A 20,169-nucleotide genomic window follows, 5' to 3' on the forward strand; every position below is an offset into this window, starting at 1 on the left:
AATTGGTTTTGGGCATTTTTTGTGGTTTAAAAACGGCGAATGTTATATCCGGTAGATGGCGCTCTTGGGTAAACTTGCCAAATTAATTCATCAGGGACCCGGATACTTGCAGCGGTGCTCTACAGACTTTTCTGTTTAAATCAGTGGTTCCCAACCTGGGGTTCGCGGACCCCCAAGGGGTCCATGAGATGGTTTCAGGGGGTCCATGGAGGCAAACATTTGTAGTAGCATTAACAACAATACAATATTTTTAAGTTCCCAAACCATTTTTACAATCCTGTATATGAGTGCAAACTGTTTATCAAAGGAAGCTTGTGATTGTTCCTCCATTGTGACATCACAACACACATTAACAATAGAACTTATTGTGCTTTGTTTCGGGTATTGTACACCATAAAATTTATCTCTTTGTTGCACTGACTGCTACTGTACAGAACTTTATTGAGACTGAAGGACTGTGAAGGTTGATTAAAATTCTGCCCCAAAAAGCGAAAGTTTAATAACGTATAATGCAAGAAACGAAAAACATAACAAGACTACAATACGTTGGTCGTCCGCGGACCTATAAAATTTATAAAAGGGGTCCGTGACTACAAAAAGGTTGGGAACCACTGGTTTAAATGCTTTAAGTTTAAAACATCTTTTTTTCAGATATGATAAATGAAGCAACTAGACTTGTATAAGCTGTTATTAATTTTCGTTGCTCAACATATGTTGCTTAATGAAGGCCGGTACCCGATAAAATTTCGGTTTCAAACGGTCCGCAGAGCAATAAAAAGGTTTTTGACAAAATATCATTACTATCACAAAAAAGCGCAGTTTTGTTTCTCAACAAGTTACAAAACACAAAGTTTTACAAGATCCAGCACTTTTTTCAGAATACTGTTAGTTTTCAAGGCGCGTAGTCGCATGAATATAGGCGGTAGAGTGCATCGTGCATCAAAATCAGCACAGACAACCGCTTAAAGGTAATACCTTCTAGAACGGGGGGTGGGCAACCTGCGGCCCGCGGGCCAAATGCGGCCCTTTATTAAAAGTTGTGCGGCCCGCAGAGACAGCACTTGAATTTCTACTGTACTGGCAAACGAGTCCAATTATTACATATTTTTTAGCAGATTAGTGCGCCTGGTGCTATTTTTCTGCGACCTGACATTAGGCTGCTAGAATCAAATGCGAATTACTTGTAGGCTATTTAAGCATATTTGGTAAGCAACGAAGTAAAATCACCTTGTGGTATACACAGGTGCGGCCCGCGATCTATTTTTGACAATTTTAATTGGCCCCACAGTAAAAAAGATTGCCCACCCCTGTTCTAGAATTTAGACTAGAGTACTAGACCCTTAAAAATAATTGTGAAACTAGTGGAGGTTAGGCTACTTAGCGTGAAAATCCTGGACAATAAGAGTGCTTTGAAAACTTATGTTCGGACACCAACATTACAGAAATGCCAGAAATTTCTAAGGTCTGGTAACCGTAGGTTAGATTAGAATGCCTTTTGGTAACAAACAAAATCAGAATAAGGTTTTGGAGCTGTCATGACAGCTAATGAAATGCAGGCATACTCGTTTTTTTATCATTTATCCCTTAAACACGAGTTAAACGCTGAAAAAAAAACACCTGTTTCGAGACAAACATGTTTGAAGGGCCATTGGTAAAACTTCTTGTTTAGAATTTAAAACTAAGCGATTTATTTCGACCTCTGTAACATCACGTGACAAACGCTGCTGTGTCACCAACTAGGTCGTCGCCAGGCGAAGTCATGTGAGCAGCCACACAATAGTCAAGTCCACGGTTATTATCCCAGAAGTTGGCGCCATTGCACTGGTATCGCACGCAGAAGTTCAATTTCCGGCATTTTTCAGGGATTGAAAAGCTGAAATCGAAAACATCGATGTGCTCGTTGTCGGAGCGTGAAAACTTTCCCCTGAAATGCTGAAAGGTTTTCCAAGAGTCAAAGGTCACTCGAAGGTCGACTTGTTTGCTGTAGGCAAGGTTAACTACGAACACAGATCCAATGAGCTGATCGTTTTTGACCCAAGCAAGATGCAAGGAAACGTTTTGAGTCCATAAAGTCCGCATAAAATTTCGATAGTTCACTGAAGGCTGGGGAAAAAGTAGAAAGTATTTTTCGATCTCTAGTTTCGATTGTTGCACGTCGTTCATTTGTGACGTCATAGAAGAAAAAGAACGCCGCACAACGAAATCGGTTGAACCGTCGAATTCTCGGATCTAAATTAAAAAAATAATTAATTTGCTGCACAATTACGTGAAGTTTGATAAATGCGTACAGGTTATCATATGGTTTGCGGAAAAAAATGGTTTATAGGCTAATCACATTTCTTACAAAAGAAATAACTTAAAAGTTAAATTATATCGCTGTAAAAGTGATGCGAATTTCAAACAAACCGTTTTAGCCCTAAAATCACTTTATGTGTTATTTTAAAGCTTACTGGAACGTTGTTTGGAGCTGCAAGACAAATTTCGATATTTTTTGACCTTAAAGACAGTTTACACAACTTTTGTCTAATCGCTTCCACATAAGCTTTTTACAGTGCGCATTGTTTCGACCTATAAGGTCTCACCAGTGCAGCTGGTGACGAAAGATCGGCCGTATTGGCTAATGTAGCCCAGAGCTGTAAACGGGACCGAAATTAGAGCCGAAACCGGGCCCGGACCTGAATCGTTTTTAAGAAGCCCGTTTAGGCCCGAAAGTTTGATTGGCAGGCCAATACATGGTGTAGTTATTTAACGACATTCCAATTTGTTGGGACTTGGGAGTAACAGTCATTTGCACATAATTTTAAAGTATATTAAGTTTCATACGGTATATGTTAGCACTTGACTAAAAAAAGTTTTGCGTTTAATTAAAGTGTAAAATGTACCTCTTCCAAATTAAGACCTCGAGTGTCGGCAAACGAGACACTTTTTGCACGTTTCCGTCCTGAACTTTGATGATTTTCACCGCGAAATAAAGATTCAGATAAACTTGAATGCAGACCATCGGTCCGTTTCTCGTGGGCATTTTCTTTAGCAGAACTTTCATCAGTGTTAACCATATCTACGTCAACTCCTTTGGACATGTTAAGTAATGTAGGCCTTGACTCATTTTGATAGTTGCAGACGTTTTTTTGTACAAAAAAGTTTGTTTTTTTAGGCAGGCATAATGCAATGCCAATTAATGCGGTAAACTGAAAATACAACTTAGTTTTGCCTTTTGTTGCATCACAACTATTGCATTGTGACGACAACTTTAAAAGTAAGAATGCCTAAAGCGCATTTTTATCAACCATTTTGGACGTTGTAATTTATTTTTAATAAATATACAGCATTTTACAGTAAAAAAAGTTCTGTTACCATCGTTTAAGCGCAAAAATATTTACTTTTGCAATATTTTGCAAAATGTTTATTGATTTCTATGGTTGTACTTGCCATCGTTGCAAAAAAGGTCATTGTTTTAGTTTTCAACAAAATTAAATCATAAATTCTGAATTAAGTTGTAATTTTGTTTGCTAATTAATATTTTATAAAGAACTACAGACTCTTTGCTATTATAGATGCAAAAATTTGCCGTGTTTTAAGAAATACTTTTTCATTAGGAACAGAAAAACTTTTAAATTGGGAAACTTCATTTTGCATTTTTGCATGTAAAAATTTTCTGTTTTTTAATTTGTTAGCACAGAAAATGCCCGAAACTCTGTTTTCATCAGCTAATTTAGGAACATCTTTGTATTCCATTTGCTAAAAAGCTTATTGATGCACAAATTAATCTATGTGGCCTCTTCAGCGTTTTTGCGGTGTCGTACATCGATCCTTTAATTCTTTAGGACTTTTGGAAATTTTTCGCTATCGCCAACTGAGCAACATCACAGTTTCCAAGGCTAGATTCTCCAGTAAAGCTGCATCGCAAATGTTATCTGCCGACATTTGTAAACAACCCGAGCCGACTGCTGATGTTAAAATTAACACTCCTCAGTTTCAAAGCCTGTTTACTGAAGGATTAAAGACAGTCCAAAAGTTGTTTAAAGACAATAATTATGAACTACGTCTGTGTGGGGGTGCGGTGCGGGATTTGCTAATGAACAAAGAACCTAAAGATATTGATCTTGCAACGGTGGCAACGCCTGATCAAATGGTCGCAATGTTTGAAAAACAAAATATTCGACTGATTTCAGCTAACGGGATCTCACACGGAACTGTTACATGCCGAATAGCGGAGCAAAACATGGAAATCACAACACTAAGGATTGATAAAGTGACTGACGGACGGCATGCAGAAGTTGTTTTTACAGATGATTGGTTTTTAGATGCTTCACGCCGTGATTTGACCTTCAATGCAATGTTTTTGACCTTGGATGGTCAGCTTATTGACTTTTACAATGGGAAAGATGACCTTGAAAATCTTAGAGTCAAGTTTGTTGGTGAAGCGGAGCAAAGAATAAAAGAAGACTTTTTAAGAATTTTGCGATATTTTCGATTTTTTGGAAAAATAGCTGACGACAATACAAAACATGACGTTGAAACATTAAATTGCATCACTAAAAATGCTCATGGACTGGCTGGTATTTCCGGTGAGCGTCTTTGGATGGAATTAAAGCTTATACTCAGTGGTAGGTTTGTTTTTGAAAGCTTCAAGTGTATGCATCAATGTGGGTTGTTCCCTTATTTGGGTTTACCTTCGGAACTTAACAGTGATCTACTTGAAAATGTCTGTGCGAAGGCCAGACATTTAAACATGCACCATGTAACGCCACTGGCGGCTTTGTTTAATACTTTAAACGAGGTGGACATATGTTGCGAAAAGCTGAAACTTTCTAATGCAGAATACCATATTCTTTGGTTTATTGTTGCATACAAACACACCCTGCCTAAAGGAAATGACCGTTTTAATGCCTACATGGAAATGTTAGTAAGTGGATACAGGTTTCGACAAGATTTATTGTCCAACTTGCACGAGCTTTTAAAATTTGCCGGTGACATTGAAGCTTTGGATTATTTCACAAATTTCAAAGTTCCCAGCTTTCCATTAGGTGGCGAAGAAGTCAAGTCTCGTGGCCAGATCAAGGGGAAACAGATAGCACCGGCAATGAGTACCTTGTTTGCAATATGGAGACACAGCGGGTATACGTTGAGCAAACAACAACTCTTGGAACATTTTGGCCCGGACACAAACTGGACAGACTTGCAAGCGATGTACCCACAAATAGAAACAAAATTTGCTCCGAAAAAACGAAGGAAGTTATAGTATTGGACTCATTTTGGGTGTGGTTTTTAGTGCAAACAATTATGGTTATTTGCAATTCATTTATTGCATACAGAATCCCAAACGTTATTCTATTGATTGATTCCAGTTAACTGCATACTCTGTTTAATTGCATACTGAAACCAATATTTTGGCCTATTATTTGTAATATACTGGTTTGTTCATATTTAATCTAATTGCATATTGAACCTTGAGTAGTCTGTCAAAAAAGACAAGCATTAATATTGAGTTCCAGCAACGCTTTTTGAAACACCTATTTAATGTGTGCAAAGTCGTGTTTTTCATTAAATTATTATTGGATTTTAACAAGTTAAATAATATGCCCAGTATCAGTACATCATGTTAAGCATAAACCCAAGATGCCTTTTTATAAAATTTTCAAGATGCAATTCCAAAATTATGTTTTATTTGGACATTTGTGGAAATAAATCAACAAGGGTACATGGAAATTTAAACAGTAAATTGTTGTACAATGTGTTTGCATACATTCTTTGCTTCTGTTTACAAGACATGTCAGACTGCCTTACCAAGTTCCTATGTCTATTAGTATTACCCCAGCCATAGTTGTGTGCTACACATACAATCACACATTTATGACCGGCCAATGTGACCAAAACATGTTTTAATCTTTCATTAATTAGAAGAAAAATCTGTTGTTGACCAAGTTTTATGATCAGTAAATAAAGTATTGCTGCCAGGCATAATATCAAGTTTATAGATAGTGTTTAAATATATAAAATACTAGTAATCATGTACTTGTGTACAAGTGCAGTAAAATAGGCACTTTAAAAACTCAATTTACTGATGATGGCATGTCGCTTTTTACGTTTATTTGGGCTGGTATTTTCATCATTAAACTTATTAATAGATCCGCATATAGTGTTCCAAATTCGAATTAGTTTACAAACTTCATTTTGCTACTCGAAAAACCTGTTTTTTTTCTTTTAAGGTGGTAAAATCAAATAGAATTATGTCGACAGGCTGGTCGGACATAAAATACCGGCAGGACATGCCGCCACCCGGTGGCTATGGAAGTATTCCTTACAAACGGAACCTGCCTGTCCGGGGCCCGTCCGGTTACATGATGTTCGGATTAGTAACTGCAATCACTCTCAGCGGGTTCCGCCTGCATCTCAGACAGCGACAACTGTGCCGTGATGAAATGAAAGAGAGTCTTAGCGCAGAAAAGTTGCTCATCCCACTTATGGATGCTGAAAAAGATCGGCATGACTTAAAGATCATAAAGGAAACGGTCGAATCGGAGGCCCTTAACATCGTTGGTACCGGTTACGTGCCTGACCATAAGGCTGGAGACCGGGCTGTTGAAAACTACATCAAGCGTTATACCTTCCCAAAACTACAGATTACGGACACTTTCATGCCTTCTGTCTATTTCTCTTACCAGTTGTCAACAGTTCCAAAATGTGGTCCTTAAATTTCAAAAATTCAAATCCCGGACTTGAGTTCATTGTAGTAAAGATTGCTTTATTATTGTTTTTGTGGTATTTTCTGTCATACAAACTTGGTTTAAATCGTTTTTTGGTTTTTCTGTTGCGTGTACTTTTAGTAATTCTGTTAAGATACTAAAAAGTTTCAACTAAATTGAAAGTTAATGTGATTAATGTTTTTTGGCATATTGACTCTTAATACATTTGTGTGCATTAGGTGAAGAACATGGAATTTTTGTTGACATTAATAATTTCTTCGGTTGTATTATGGTTTGTTTTTCTGCGACGACATGGCAGAGGACCTCGTGCGTATATCTGCCGGAAACAGAACTGTTATGATGACAAATCGTATAAGAAAAAGTTTATTCAGGTATGTTCAATATATTTTCTGCTATATTGCAAATTATTCCAGTTTATTGCATACTTGTGGACTGTACAGTCTGTTTAAATGCATATTCAGTTCCAAAACCTTTCATTAGTAAACATACTGGTAAAAAAACAGTTGTCAAATAAAAAGGTTTGACTAAACAAAATTTTATTCTTATAAGAATCTTATTTAGGTTTCCAAACTGGCAAAAGCAGTATTAGTGACATAAATTTTGTGCATTCAGGACAATGAAATAAAACTGTAAATGTTCTGTATTGGCTAAGTACTGAATTGAATGGTGTTAAATTTCTGAGAGGTATTGTAGTATAACATATATGTATATGATTATTAGGGATGGGCTGAGCCGAGCCAGAACCCGAGTACTCGGTACCGAGCATCGCTGTTTTTAATGCTCGGTGCTCGGCCGAGCAGTTGCAAAAACTGACCCGAGCGTTAAATTTGCATATTCATGCCCTGCTAACATACGAAACTAGCGTTCTAAAGGGTGTCTATGAACAAAAACGAATGATTTTTCAAATGCATTAGATAGTGGAAAAACACGTACTTAAAAGGGCATGTACAGCTTAATAAAACACCGCCGGTGACGTAAGAGACCTTGCAGAGCTAAAACGTAGAAAGGGGATTTTTTGTGACGTCATAATGCACCGAGCGTGCTCGGCCGAGCATTAAAGTGAGATGCTCGGTGCTCGACCAAACAGAACATTTGCAATTTTGGCACATCCCTAATGATTATGACACACTTATAAATGAATCATAGTATGTCAGGCCTATGCTGAAAGCATTCGCATATATGGCAAGGTACAGGCTAGAAAAATCTAGCCTGCAGTGGGTATTCGAGACCACGACAGGGGTCTTTCCGGGACTCGCGCTCCACCAACTAAGCTTCACAGGCAGTGGTGAAAGTCGAATCACAAGCACCATTGCCTGCCTTGTATACTGCACATGTCAGCTTCGTAGTAGGGGATCGCCAGATTGATATTTAGCACAAGCGCTTGAAAGGCTGGATTGCCATGGCTTCGAATTCCACTGTAGGCTAGATTTTTCTATGCCTTGTCATGTGGGGATGCTTTGCGACTGGGCGCCTTCAATGGGCCTGGTGTACTATGATTTCTATAGGAGTGTGCCATGATCGCTAGTCTGCAGGGCACTTCAGGGCTGATGCCAGTAATGAATTTTTGTCAATCTTATCTAATGTAACATGGTGGTATATTACACATAGATAATGCACTATTAAGCTTCGTTATACAATGTCTATAGCTGTTAGTTGTATTAGGCACTGAGAAAGTTGGCATATACTTTGTGTTGAGTGCACGGTTCCAATGTAATCTAAAATGTGGTTTATTTTTTCACAGGTCCCAATAATGCGTGGATTTAAACTCAAACTTCTTACAAAGCTAATGAGTTCGGTATGTATGCCATATATTGTTTTAATATAAAAAAAAAAATTTTGATGCTAGGTATTTCAGCACAAATTATTTTGTTGACATCGATGGTTTTTCTAATGCAGCTTTTTATGTGTTTAAGTCAATGGAAACTTGTTTTTTGGTGTTTGCAAAACTAAAATTGTCTAACCAAGTGTTTTCTAAATTTAACCTGCTTTAAAATTATCCCAAAAAGCCAAATGTCTTGTTTTGGTGAAATATATCTTTAAGTTAAAAAAATGGTTACTTTACTTTTGACAAAGATTCTGAAAGTTAAATGATGTGGTTTAAACCAAATGCCAAAGAGCAAAAAAATGAAATGATCAAAATGCAAGTACAAGATTTTTTTTTTTGAAAACCTAAATTGCCTTAAAAAAAATCAATCGCATTTTTTATGTCCCACATAGGGCAAATACATTCTAAAGGTATTTGCCCTTCTATACTAGGAAATAACTTAAAAAAATATTGTAAGTAATACTATTTTATCCAGTGCCTTTGGAATGTTAAACCACCAAATTATTTAGCTTTATTAACATTTAATGTTATTTTCGTGATAATTTATGTAATTTTTTTATTTTTCAGCTTTTCGGGAATATATGGTTAGTAAAATATATAAACGCCGAGGCAGAATTTTTTGACTTTCGGAGGACGTCATTTGAAGAACTGCCCACATTTTATCCAACGGCCTACCTTCAAGTGAAACATGACGATGAAAAATCGTTCACTCACGCCGATGTCGAAAATCTAATTCATGGGAGCCAAAAATCAGGTACTTAACAGAATGATTTTTGACGGAGCCCAAACACCTGTTTAAAACAACTCATCTCTAAAAATGCTGACGGGTAAAGCTATTAGAGTTAGGTATCATCTGAAAAATTTCAAAAAAACTCTTGTTCCAATTTAAAAAAATTAAAAACTTACTTCTCAATGGTACCTCTCTTTAGCCACTAAATAAATAATTCAGTTCTTTGCACCACCTACTGAAAGTTAGCTAAATGTTGATCTGACATGAGGTATGCTGTTAGTTGCTCTTCCTTTTCACCTAGAGCAGGGGTGCACAACCTTTTCACTTTGACAACCGCATCACAGATCCATTCTTTCACCAACGGCTGCAAGGGTCTGTGTGATTAAAATACTGATGTAAAGAAATATGTTTGTCTCATATAGATACCCTATAATGGCACCAGAAAAGCCCAGATTCATTTCAAATTTTATCCACAGATCATGCTAGACAGTCTGACGAAAGTATTAACCATTTACGATGTAATAACCTGTATTATGGATTTGTGGTTCCTGTTTTTCGCATTGTTAGCACACATAAGGCACACAAAATATCTCAAGCCAATGGATACTAATCTTTCTAGCCCCCCAAAATGTATTTAGAGCAGTTGTAAAATAATAATAAAGTGTTTTATTTACATCATGGTCGCCCTTATAGTTTTAAAATCTAAAGCAAGAGTTTTATTTACGCCACAGGCGCCTATTCGTATATTTTAATATATATATGTGTTCACGGCCGCACAAACTTGTCTCTGTAGTTGTTCACTCCTGACCTGGTGTTTGTGTGGCTTGCATTTTTAATATCATGCTAATAAATTTGCCACGCTGCATTTTTATGCAATTTGCGTTCAATTTTTTTTCCTCAAAAGATGAACAAACTGGAAAAGTTTTGAACTTTGACTAATACAGAATTTTTTTTTGAAGAAAACTTCAAGTTTGTGTCGATGAGCCAAATTTTGTCACACTACAAAAATGGAACAATAACACCAAGTCAACTTGCTGAAAAAACCCTCAGGATTTTAGGACGAATGAGAAAATACAATATTATTGTCGATTTTGATGCGGAGAACCTAAAAAAGGTAACAATAAAGGAAAAACTAATACTGTAAACCAGTAGTTCTCAAACTGTGCGTCGCATCGCCCTGGTGTGTCGTTTCAATTTTCCTAGGGCGTCGCAGAATAGTTTTGTTTCGTTGCTTTTTGTTGTTGTACCAATAAATACAACTTTAATAATACGTTTCCTCAATAACTTTTATTTGCTGGTGTGTCGCAAGACCAGAAAGCTTTTCCAGAGGCGTCGCAATAAAAAAGTTTGAGAACCACTGCTGTAAATGATAATTTGATTAGTAACAAAATCTTAGTTTCTGCCAAGTTTTTTTGGTCCAAACGGTTTCGGATTAACCAGGGTTTTCGGTATATACTTTATTGCAAAGGTTGTAACAATTGTTGAACAGCAATTTTATATCAAGTCACTTTTGAGGTCTTTTTGAAGTATTCCTATGTTGATTTTTTTTATCATAGTATTTACTTGAAACACCAGATGCACATTTGAAAAGTGGTTTTATCTAAAACTCTCAATGAACTCAAATCAAAAAATATTGTGTTTAAACACTACATGATTTTTTTTGTTTTCAAGATGGCTGCCGCTTCAACGGATCGATATCGTGACAAACGGACATTATCTCCAATCGACGGAATTTTTGTTGTCATAAAAGACGAATACCCTGCGGTTGGTCAAGTTTTTATTTATTTCGTTTATATTTATACTTTATATTCAGTTTTGCTATGAATGCTGCTCATAGTGTAGATGTTTTATCAAATCATTTGTCATTATTAGTGCAGGTGGTAAACTGATTTATCGAAACTGTCAGGAAGTTATGTATTAAGTTAGAGTACTCTTAAGTTCCATGTATAGCAGTAATTCTTAAACTAGTGTGTCGCGAAATATTTCCTATTTTAAAGTGCAAACATTCCATGATGTTTCAGGGCTTTATGACGAAATACTGATGTGCATGACATTGTTTTAAAGCTCATATTTTTGTCATTGGTAATGAAAAGCATCACAATAAAGTTATAAAATATTCTTTGAACCACTTTTGTTATGTTTATCTGCGAAGTGTGCCTTAATGCGCGACATGTTTAAAAAGTTTGAGAACCACTGGTGTATAGTGTTCCTAGAATATTAAATATTCATAGAATATGATCATTTTAAGTAAAGACCAATGTACAAAAAAGCCATATATAAATAAGAATTTTTAATTTAGTTGTAGGGTAAAAGTCAACATTTGCGAAAGTTTTTAAATGTTTTTTTTTCATTTTTTTGCAGACAGGTTTGACTTGTAGCAGTGGAACAACATTTATTGGGCGCAACAGCTGCAAAGAAGACTGCGCTATGGTTGCTAGGTTACGGGAGCTTGGTGCAATTGTGTTCGCTGTAGCGAATATGCACGAGTTTGGTCTAGGGACCAATGGAAATAATGTCAACAAGTAAATATATTGTTTGAATCTGTAGTTGCTTTTTTGATGGGCAAAAAACTATGTCGATTAATGAACCACTGGGTCATCTTAGAGGCCGAGCTGGGATTAGAACCACCAACCTTACGATTGCAAAGTGGTTGCACTAATCATTGGGTTATCTTAGAGGCCGAGCTGGGATTAGAACCACCAACCTTACGATTGCAAAGTGGTTGCACTAATCATTGGGTTATCTTAGAGGCCGAGCTGGGATTAGAACCACCAACCTTACGATTGCAAGGCGGTTGCACTAATCATTGGGTTATCTTAGAGGCCGAGCTGGGATTAGAACCACCAACCTTACGATTGCAAAGTGGTTGCACTAATCATTGGGTTATCTTAGAGGCCGAGCTGGGATTAGAACCACCAACCTTACGATTGCAAGGCGGTTGCACTAACCACTGGGTCATCTTAGAGGCCGAGCTGGGATTAGAACCACCAACCTTACGATTGCAAGGCGGTTGCACTAACCACTGGGTCATCTTAGAAGCCGAGCTGGGATTAGAACTACAAACTAAATATGTTTTACTTCGAACCATAACATTACAAATATTTCAAATGTTGCCATTTTTCAGGGGTTACGGCCGCTGTCACAATCCCTACAACGAAAACCACTTCACAGGTGGAAGTTCGTCTGGATCTGCAGCAGCTGTGGCGTCTGGGATCGTCCCTGTAGCGCTGGGTTGGTATTTTTCTACTTACAGTCATAAGCTCATTTATATGAGAGTGTGATAATTTTTGGGTCAGTTAATTTTTCCAAATTTATAAACTGTAAGTTTACGTATGTTGTGTGGCTTAAAGTAACTAAGCAAAATCAATTCTGTTCAGACAAAATCTGCAAAAACGATTTTATTGCATTTTACTTTATCATAACTGTTACTTTTCATTATGGGTCCCCTTCCCTGAAGGGGACACATATTGTTTTTGTCCGTATTTTTTTTTTCTTTTTTTCTTTTTTTCTTTTTTCTTTTTTCTTTTTTCTGTCTAACGCTGGTTTGGTCAAGAAAGAGTGCTTCAAATTTATTGAAATTTGGACATGTGTTACATATTAATCCAAATTTGCTCCACCTGAAGTTTGACCCCAAATTACCCAGCGGTTTACCCACAGGCCCCCGAAACGTAAAATTTTTAACGCTGGTTTGTAACGCTCGTTTAGTAAAGAAAGAGTGCTTCAAATTTATTCAAATTTGGACATATGTTAGATATTAATCTGAACTTGGTCCACCTGAAGTTTGACCCCGAATAACCCAGCGACACACCCACAGGCTCCCGAAACGTAAATGTGTCTAACGCTCGTTTGGTCAAGAAAGACAATGTAGGTAGAAGTCCCAAGAGAGTACGTTAACGAATAATAGGGCAGTTCGGGGGGGCTCAGCTTGACGTCGGACAGACGTTTTACGAGACGTCGTTTCGGTGATTAGAAATCAGCTGTTTTGCACAGCAATGCTAAGTCGTTTTATTAAGTTATCACTCACATTTTCAGTTTTGGCTAAGGTTTCACACATATGACGCGATTTAAACCTAATAAGCGTGCTTCGGTTTCGTATATTGTCAAGCAAAACTTTGTTAAACAAACTAAATATAAAAAAATAAACTTGACTTTTTTGCAAGATAAACGTTTTTTAAATGCTCGTTGTCAGGTTGGCCGCTGCATGACCATGGGTTACTTAAGGTCAATTAGTAGGTATTACTAACACAGTTCAGAACTTTCTTTCGCCATAACGTAGCGTTTTTTTTTTGAATCAAATACTCAAGGCATGTATAAATTAGGGCAAACGGTGTTGTTGAACACCAAGGACGGCGTGCTATTGAAAACGGTGTCAAAAGGTCAAACAGTCGTTTGGTGTGTGCACCCTAAAGGTTACTACAGGTCAATGGTACTCGTTTTGCGAAACAAAATGAAAAACTCGTTTTGCGAAACAAAGTTAAATGAAAAGTTATGTATACACTTGCAGCAAATCGCTTTTTAATTGTCTGTAACACAACTGTTACAGCTTTCTAGAAAAAATTGTGTTTAAAACCCGACCTTGGACGACAATATCTGGGTCAAAGCAAGAGATTAAATTGAAAGTATTTGTTTCGTTCTTTTTTAATGTTTTCGTAATTATACGACAATAATAGTGCAAAAAAATACAACAAAATTTTTCATTGTTGGGTTAATGCTTTCTAAAAATTTGTTCTTAAGAATTTAAAAATCACCGCAACATTTGTTTACCGCAAATCCGCACAAACACGCGTGTGGGGACCCATTAGTTTTTGTTTACAAAAACAATCATATGTGTAGATCAAATGATGTGTATAGTAAATTGGTAAATATCGTATAGAATATATAAAATGGAAGTATATCAGAAAGCCACCATTCTAGTTAGTTATAGTTATACAAAATATTGCAGTTAGTTTCACATTTTTGGGTGGTTATAAGGTTACCAGATGGAACTTCAGCTTTTAGTAGCCTAACTTACAGAAGTTTTCACAAGTCTTTGTACGGGGGAATTTTTTACGTTACAGGGTTACATTCAGTGGTGAGATTATATTTTTTTGTCAGCCGGTTCTATCACAAAAGTCATATTTTTCAGCCAGGTCTGTTACAAAAAATCCATTGACAGTAACCAGTAATGCTAACTGGTTTGTTGATCTCATAAAAAATTTGTGAGACGGTTTTATCGAACCGGAGCGAACCGACTGAATCCCACCACTGGTTGCATTATAGCTGTTGTCTGCTGTGATAATTTTGATGCACAATGCACCCTACCGCGAATATTGTATATCTTGGAAACAATGCATACTAAAAGCTGACAATACTCGACCGGATCTTGTAAAACTGTTTTGTAACTAACTTAGACACAAAACTGCGCCTTTTATCTCTGTAACAGTAATAATATTGTATTAAACATGGCGGTTTTGGGGTTGGTAACGTGACAACATGCTAATACATGTGTCAAAGATAGGTATTGAAACCGTTCAAAATTTGGCCCCGCAGATATGGTAACCTTACTATAACTGATATCACGAACAAAATCAATTCGTCACAACACTTATATTGTTAACATAGGAACCGATGGTGGTGGTTCGATTCGAATTCCCTCATCTTACTGCGGGGTTGTCGGTTTGAAACCAACTTTTGGACGGCTCTCGTCTGCAAAAATGCACAGTCATGCTAACACTGTCAGTCATTGTGGTGAGTGAAATGTGTTTCCAATGTGTTTTTTAAATTTGTTGCTTTTTAAATTTGAATTCCTCACTTAACAATTGAAAACATTTTTATCCTTTCCCAATAGTAGACGCTAAACCATATAAAGACTATTTAAATTCTGAGGTTTTATAGGGATGTGCCAAAACTGCAAAAGTTCTGTTTGTTCGAACAGCGAGCATCTCACGTTAATATTGATGCTCGGCCGAGCACGTTCGGTACATTGTGACGTCACAAACCTTCCCAATTTCACGCTAGTTTTATAGCTTTCCAAGCAGACTTACGTCACCAGTGGTGTATTAACCTGTACAGGCCCCAGAAGCACGCGTTTTTCTACCATCTAACACAGGTGTCGGCAACCCCTGGCTTGCGAGGTGGTTTTTCATGGCACGCCAACCGATTTACGTGTTTATATTGAAGTAACAATTGAACCTGTTACACTGCTGATTTTCAGTTTTTAATCATGCCATTGTCTTAAAATTCAGCCTTACATGCACAAAACACTTTGCGTTCTCTTTATTATTGATTTTTGCTGGCACGAACCACTATTATTTGGAAAAACGTTGGCACATAAGGTCATTAACACATGGAAATAACAAGTAAATTGGCATGCGTCGCCTAAAAGGTTGCCGACCCCCGATTTAACACATTAAAAAAACTTTTTTTGTTTTTTGGATACCTTTTTGAACACTAGTTTCGTATGAAGGTATGCAAATTTAATGCTCGGGTCAGTTTGTGTGAATGCTCGGCCGATTATCAAAAACAGCGATACTCGGTACCAAGTACTCGGGTTCTGGCTCGGCGTGTCCCTCAGGTTTAACGCTTTGTTAGTTTGGTGTATTATAAAGTATTTTTTCAGGGAAACTGTTTCTAAGATATTTTTTTTTCAATTCTTATACTTGTTAACATTTTTATTAAAATCTAACATTGATTTTTTTTGCGTAAAGGTCCGATATGTGGAAATGTGCGCGACACGGCAGCCGTGTTCTCACTTTTGGCCGGAGCCGATCAACGATTCCCTGAAGGTACAAACCAACCAAAAGTTATTTTGCCGAAACTGAAGGAAAACCTGGATGGATTAAAAATTGGGATCGATCGAAGGTTTTTTGAGGTTTGAAAAATATGTTTTTAGTTATAATAAGATCTCATCAGTGCAGCTGGTCACAAGAGATCGGCTGTATTAGCTAGTGTAGCCATCCAACAGCACTCAGTTGGTTAGGAGTAACAGGGTAAAAAGCAATGCCTCACTTAGTCTATGCCAGTGGTTCCCAACCAGGGCCCATGGCCCCCCAGGGGGGCCACGAGCTGTGTTCCGGGGGGCCACGGGCGTAGATTCACAAGAAACACCCACTAAAAGACATTTTCACTTTAACTTTTTTCCCAAAATTAATGGACTATTTCACATTCTATTTGTTTATAGTGAGGTTTATCACGCTCATTTACTCTATTAGACCTGTTTAAGGCCAAAATTAACACCCCATTCCAACGCGAGATTGCTATCTACATTTTAAGGGGGCCACAGGTCCTACATGGTAACTTGAAGGGGGCCACGAGGCCAAAAAGTTACTTTAAGGGGGCCACGGTCCACGAAAGGTTGGGAACCACTGGTCTATGCGATGCCACAACTGGGCAAAAACCACAGAGGAAACTGGCTCACAATGGTCTAGAAAAAATGTTTAATTGAAAATAACAATCAAGGCTTTTGGGAAAATAATTATTTTGTAAAAAAAAAAAATTTCTACCAATCATTTCTGTCTGTGGTTTGCAAGTTTTTCAATGGTTTTAGAATATTTAAATTAAAAAATCGCCCGACCTCAGTCGTGTTTACCCACTATGCGTCAACCTCACTCTCTGGTGAGCCCCAGTCACATAACGCTTCATAATACCTTGTAGCTACAGGGCGTTTAGCCATTATCCACCAATTGTACCCTTCACTATTTTGCTCCATAACGTTTAAACGTTGCACAGCTGTTTCTGGCTTGGTGATTGTTTTAGTGCAATTGTGTCGCTATGTGTTCTTTCACCAAGCGAAATAAACCCAATTCTAATTACCAGGATTGCACCGAAGAGGTTCTAGAACATTGCAATCGTGCTTTACACCACTTGGAGCGCTCCGGAGCTGAAATAGTGGATTTGGAAATAGCCGAGTTGAACGAATGTTCAGTTGCACATCGAATAACAATCCTGTCGGAAATGACAACTTCCGCACAAAAGGATTACGACAATCACTACGATGAATGGGTCAGTATGACGTCACAAACTCAGTTTGTTCGCTATGACGTCATAAAGTCAAAATTTGCATCTCGCATTAGAATTGATTTTTATGTTTTTTGTGTGTTTGAAAAAATCGCGGCAAAAAAATGTTATAAATGATCGACGTCAGATAATAACCGATTGTGACGTAACGCACTAGTGACGTCATAATGTTTTGATCTCAGATGCGAAACAGTTAAGAAAAGTTTTTTTTAGTAAATTAACCTAAAAGTAAGAAGCAATAGTAAGTGGTAAAAAAACCCTATTAGTTAATAAACCAATTAGTAAAATTAACCTATTAGTAAAAAGTACCTAGTGGTAAAATTAACTTATTAGTAAATAGTTGCATGGTTGCCTGCACACAGCTGTCATGAACCCTTTTTAACGATTTAATATTTCTATAGACTCTACCGAACCGTATGTTATTTGAAATGGGGAACCATATAACTGCTGTGGATTATGTCCAAGCAAATAAGCAACGTACACGAATGATTGGAATTATAAGGGAGGTGTTTGAACAAGTGGATGTTATTGTGACTCCGACATGCGCTCACGCAGCACCCAAAGTACATCCTGGTGACATCAAGTATGGAGCTGCAAATGCCAACCAGGATACAATGAATATGAGGTGAAAAGGCTCTACTGACTAAAGTACATGATCTGAGAGTTATATGCTTTGTTGGTTGATGCAATGTAAGGTATTCTAAAGAATTTTCTAACTTTTTCACCCTCTGTCTAACGATGGTTTGTTATACATGTTTGGCCAAGAAAGAGTGCTTAAAATTTATTCAAATTTGGACAAATGTTAGTTATTGATCCAAATTTAATCCTTCTGAAGTTTGACCCCAAACGACCCAGTGCTTTACCCACAGGGCCCCAAAACGAATTTTTATAATAAACGGCTGTACCGACTAAAGTACAGCATCTGGGAGTTTCATGCTTTGTTGGTTGGTGCATCGCAGTATTTCAGAAGATTTTGTAACTTTTTATTGGATTCACCCATTTTCACCCCTTAACTCCAAAATATTCATTTTTAGCTTTAGCACTCCTTTCGGTCAAAAATACAAGCCAGAATGTGCTAAAATTTTAAATATACTTTTTTAACATGAATATTTTGTTTTTAGATTTTCAACTTTAGGAAATTTCACAGGAATTCCGGGTGTAAGCATTCCGGTTGGATACAATGATTCCAATCTACCCATTGGCTTCCAGGTAACTTATGTGTCTTATTTATTCAAGGGCAGCGCTTATTGTGTTTTTTATTTTATCTGACACAATTTATATTATGCCAAAAGGATTGTTTCTGATTTTAGCAGTCACATTTTCTGATTCTTTGTTGTCCATAAAAGCGCACTTGGTTTTATGTTTTGGTGTCAAAACCAATTAAAATTTACGAATGTGACAAATGTTACTTACCTCCGTTGCGCTTTTAATTACCCCAGTGTTACAATTCGCAGAATGAAACTAAAGCATTTGCAGTTGGTTATGTCACACTCTTATAGAAATCACAGTACACCAAGTCCATTAAAGGCGCCTTAACGAATCAGCCAGTCACCAAGCATTCACCACCACATGACAGGCGGAGACTAACTAGAAAAAAATCTAGCCTGCGGTGGGATTCGAACCCACGACAGGCTCGGCGGTAAACCCATCGAATCACAAGCACTGTTGCCTGCCTAGTATGCTGCACGTGTCAGCTTCGTGGTAGGGACCTAATGTCCATTTAAGATGATTCATTTAAGATTTAAGATAATATGGTTAGCTAAGTGTAATGCCGAACCCGAATTGAGTCCAATTTATTCAAACTAAAGCAAGGACCCTCATTATTATTTAAAACCAACTTTTTTGTTCTTTTTTACAGATAATGGCTTCTTGGTGGAGAGAGGATTTGATTTTTCAGGTCGCCGAATATTTGGAAAACAAAATTAAGTTGAAACGACCTTCAGTGTATTTTAACTTGGTGGATGAATAACTTTTGTTTTGTGCAGTCAACCATAACGCATTTTAATGTGAAATATTAAACTAATGGTAATATATATTTGTTTCATCACAAAAAAAATTGTTTCTAGTCTGCCAAATATTATTCGTTATGGTTGACTGCACGAAGCTTGTTGGGAAACCCGCGTTAAGCTAGCAAAGTCGTGCATGTAACAAGCGCTATGTTTTTTCGCAGCTTTAAAATAATTTTATTTATGACAAAACCAACATGTCAGTGTTAATTTAGAACATTTCGTTTGTCAAACAACATCAATGTACTAAAATTGTGTAGTTTATTTTTTTTGCAATATTTTTAATGAAAAATAAGTTCTTCGAACAACTTTTATTTGCCTCAATTCAAAATTATTTTTTTATTACCCAAGTTTTATTAATTTGTGTGCTTCACTGATTTCGTTACGTTTTGTGATAAAGATCAATTGTAAAGTTTTTTAACAGCTTTTGATAAATTTGATGCTAATATTTAATTCATATTACTTATGTTTCTTGCCTTAATACTTTTTTTGAAAATGTTATTAACGTACTCAGTTGAATTGTATTGTTTTCCAATTTTTATTTTTGGTGGAAATTATATTTTCTAATGTTAAAGCAATTGAATACGTGCTATAACTTGTATATCTAATTTTTTGCTACATCCCACTCTATAAAAACTTTTAGCTAACTAAAAGCGGGCTAATAACTAAATTCTGATTATTTTCACAAAAAAAGTGTTTTTAACTAGTTTCAAAAATGCTGAAAAGGTCAAAAAGTTACCTCGTTTAAAAAATCGCATTTTCACTTCAAACTGAACGTACTTCAAACCTTTCTACCTTACGTAGTTGTGACGTGTAAAACAAAATTCTATGACGTCATAATAGCCCGAGCATTGTGACATCATCCTATGCAATCAAATCCGAAATAAATCAAGCGAAAAATTTTAG

General features: G+C 36.8%; 4 protein-coding genes across 4 annotated transcripts; 3 read left to right on the forward strand and 1 right to left on the reverse strand.

The window, feature by feature from the left end:
* Window positions 1–1,707: 1,707 nt before the first annotated feature.
* LOC145218126 (protein phosphatase 1 regulatory subunit 3B-like) lies at window positions 1,708–3,104 on the reverse strand. Its single transcript, XM_080085522.1, has 2 exons — window positions 2,883–3,104; window positions 1,708–2,229 (listed from the first exon to the last, which is right to left on the reverse strand). Exons 1-2 carry the CDS (start codon window positions 3,078–3,080, stop codon window positions 1,708–1,710), a joined length of 720 nt encoding a protein of 239 aa, XP_079941648.1. The 5' UTR covers window positions 3,081–3,104.
* A 547-nt stretch (window positions 3,105–3,651) lies between these two features.
* LOC145218548 (CCA tRNA nucleotidyltransferase 1, mitochondrial-like) lies at window positions 3,652–6,209 on the forward strand. The gene has a single exon (XM_080085966.1). It carries the CDS (start codon window positions 3,770–3,772, stop codon window positions 5,240–5,242), a length of 1,473 nt encoding a protein of 490 aa, XP_079942092.1. The 5' UTR covers window positions 3,652–3,769; the 3' UTR covers window positions 5,243–6,209.
* An 18-nt stretch (window positions 6,210–6,227) lies between these two features.
* Window positions 6,228–6,925, forward strand: LOC145218549 (NADH dehydrogenase [ubiquinone] 1 alpha subcomplex subunit 13-like). Its single transcript, XM_080085967.1, has one exon. It carries the CDS (start codon window positions 6,231–6,233, stop codon window positions 6,693–6,695), a length of 465 nt encoding a protein of 154 aa, XP_079942093.1. The 5' UTR covers window positions 6,228–6,230; the 3' UTR covers window positions 6,696–6,925.
* Window positions 6,926–6,932: 7 nt separating this feature from the next.
* On the forward strand, window positions 6,933–20,168 carry LOC145218547 (uncharacterized). Its single transcript, XM_080085965.1, has 13 exons — window positions 6,933–7,078; window positions 8,449–8,502; window positions 9,100–9,286; window positions 10,222–10,376; window positions 10,934–11,026; window positions 11,624–11,784; window positions 12,387–12,493; window positions 14,864–14,989; window positions 15,949–16,112; window positions 17,057–17,242; window positions 17,659–17,882; window positions 18,379–18,466; window positions 19,116–20,168. Exons 1-13 carry the CDS (start codon window positions 6,935–6,937, stop codon window positions 19,224–19,226), a joined length of 1,800 nt encoding a protein of 599 aa, XP_079942091.1. The 5' UTR covers window positions 6,933–6,934; the 3' UTR covers window positions 19,227–20,168.
* The last annotated feature ends 1 nt before the right edge of the window (window position 20,169 follows it).

The sequence above is a fragment of the Phallusia mammillata genome, chromosome 3, assembly GCF_965637545.1.
Source record: "Phallusia mammillata chromosome 3, kaPhaMamm4.hap1.1, whole genome shotgun sequence".
In the NCBI taxonomy this organism is placed as follows: Eukaryota; Metazoa; Chordata; class Ascidiacea; order Phlebobranchia; family Ascidiidae; genus Phallusia; species Phallusia mammillata.

What these genes read in the sequence shown, in the direction of transcription:
- LOC145218547 (XM_080085965.1), top strand. Translation starts at nt 6,935, where the DNA reads ATGGAATTTTTGTTGACATTAATAATTTCTTCGGTTGTATTATGGTTT. An exon ending in TAAAAGACGAATACCCTGCG is followed by an intron (nt 11,027 to 11,623) that starts GTTGGTCAAGTT and finishes ATTTTTTTGCAG; the next exon opens with ACAGGTTTGACTTGTAGCAG. An exon ending in CAGGATACAATGAATATGAG is followed by an intron (nt 17,883 to 18,378) that starts GTGAAAAGGCTC and finishes TTTTGTTTTTAG; the next exon opens with ATTTTCAACTTTAGGAAATT.
- LOC145218549 (XM_080085967.1), top strand. Translation starts at nt 6,231, where the DNA reads ATGTCGACAGGCTGGTCGGACATAAAATACCGGCAGGACATGCCGCCA.
- LOC145218126 (XM_080085522.1), bottom strand. Translation starts at nt 3,080, where the DNA reads ATGTCCAAAGGAGTTGACGTAGATATGGTTAACACTGATGAAAGTTCT. An exon ending in GAGGTCTTAATTTGGAAGAG is followed by an intron (nt 2,230 to 2,882) that starts GTACATTTTACA and finishes TTTTTAATTTAG; the next exon opens with ATCCGAGAATTCGACGGTTC.
- LOC145218548 (XM_080085966.1), top strand. Translation starts at nt 3,770, where the DNA reads ATGTGGCCTCTTCAGCGTTTTTGCGGTGTCGTACATCGATCCTTTAAT.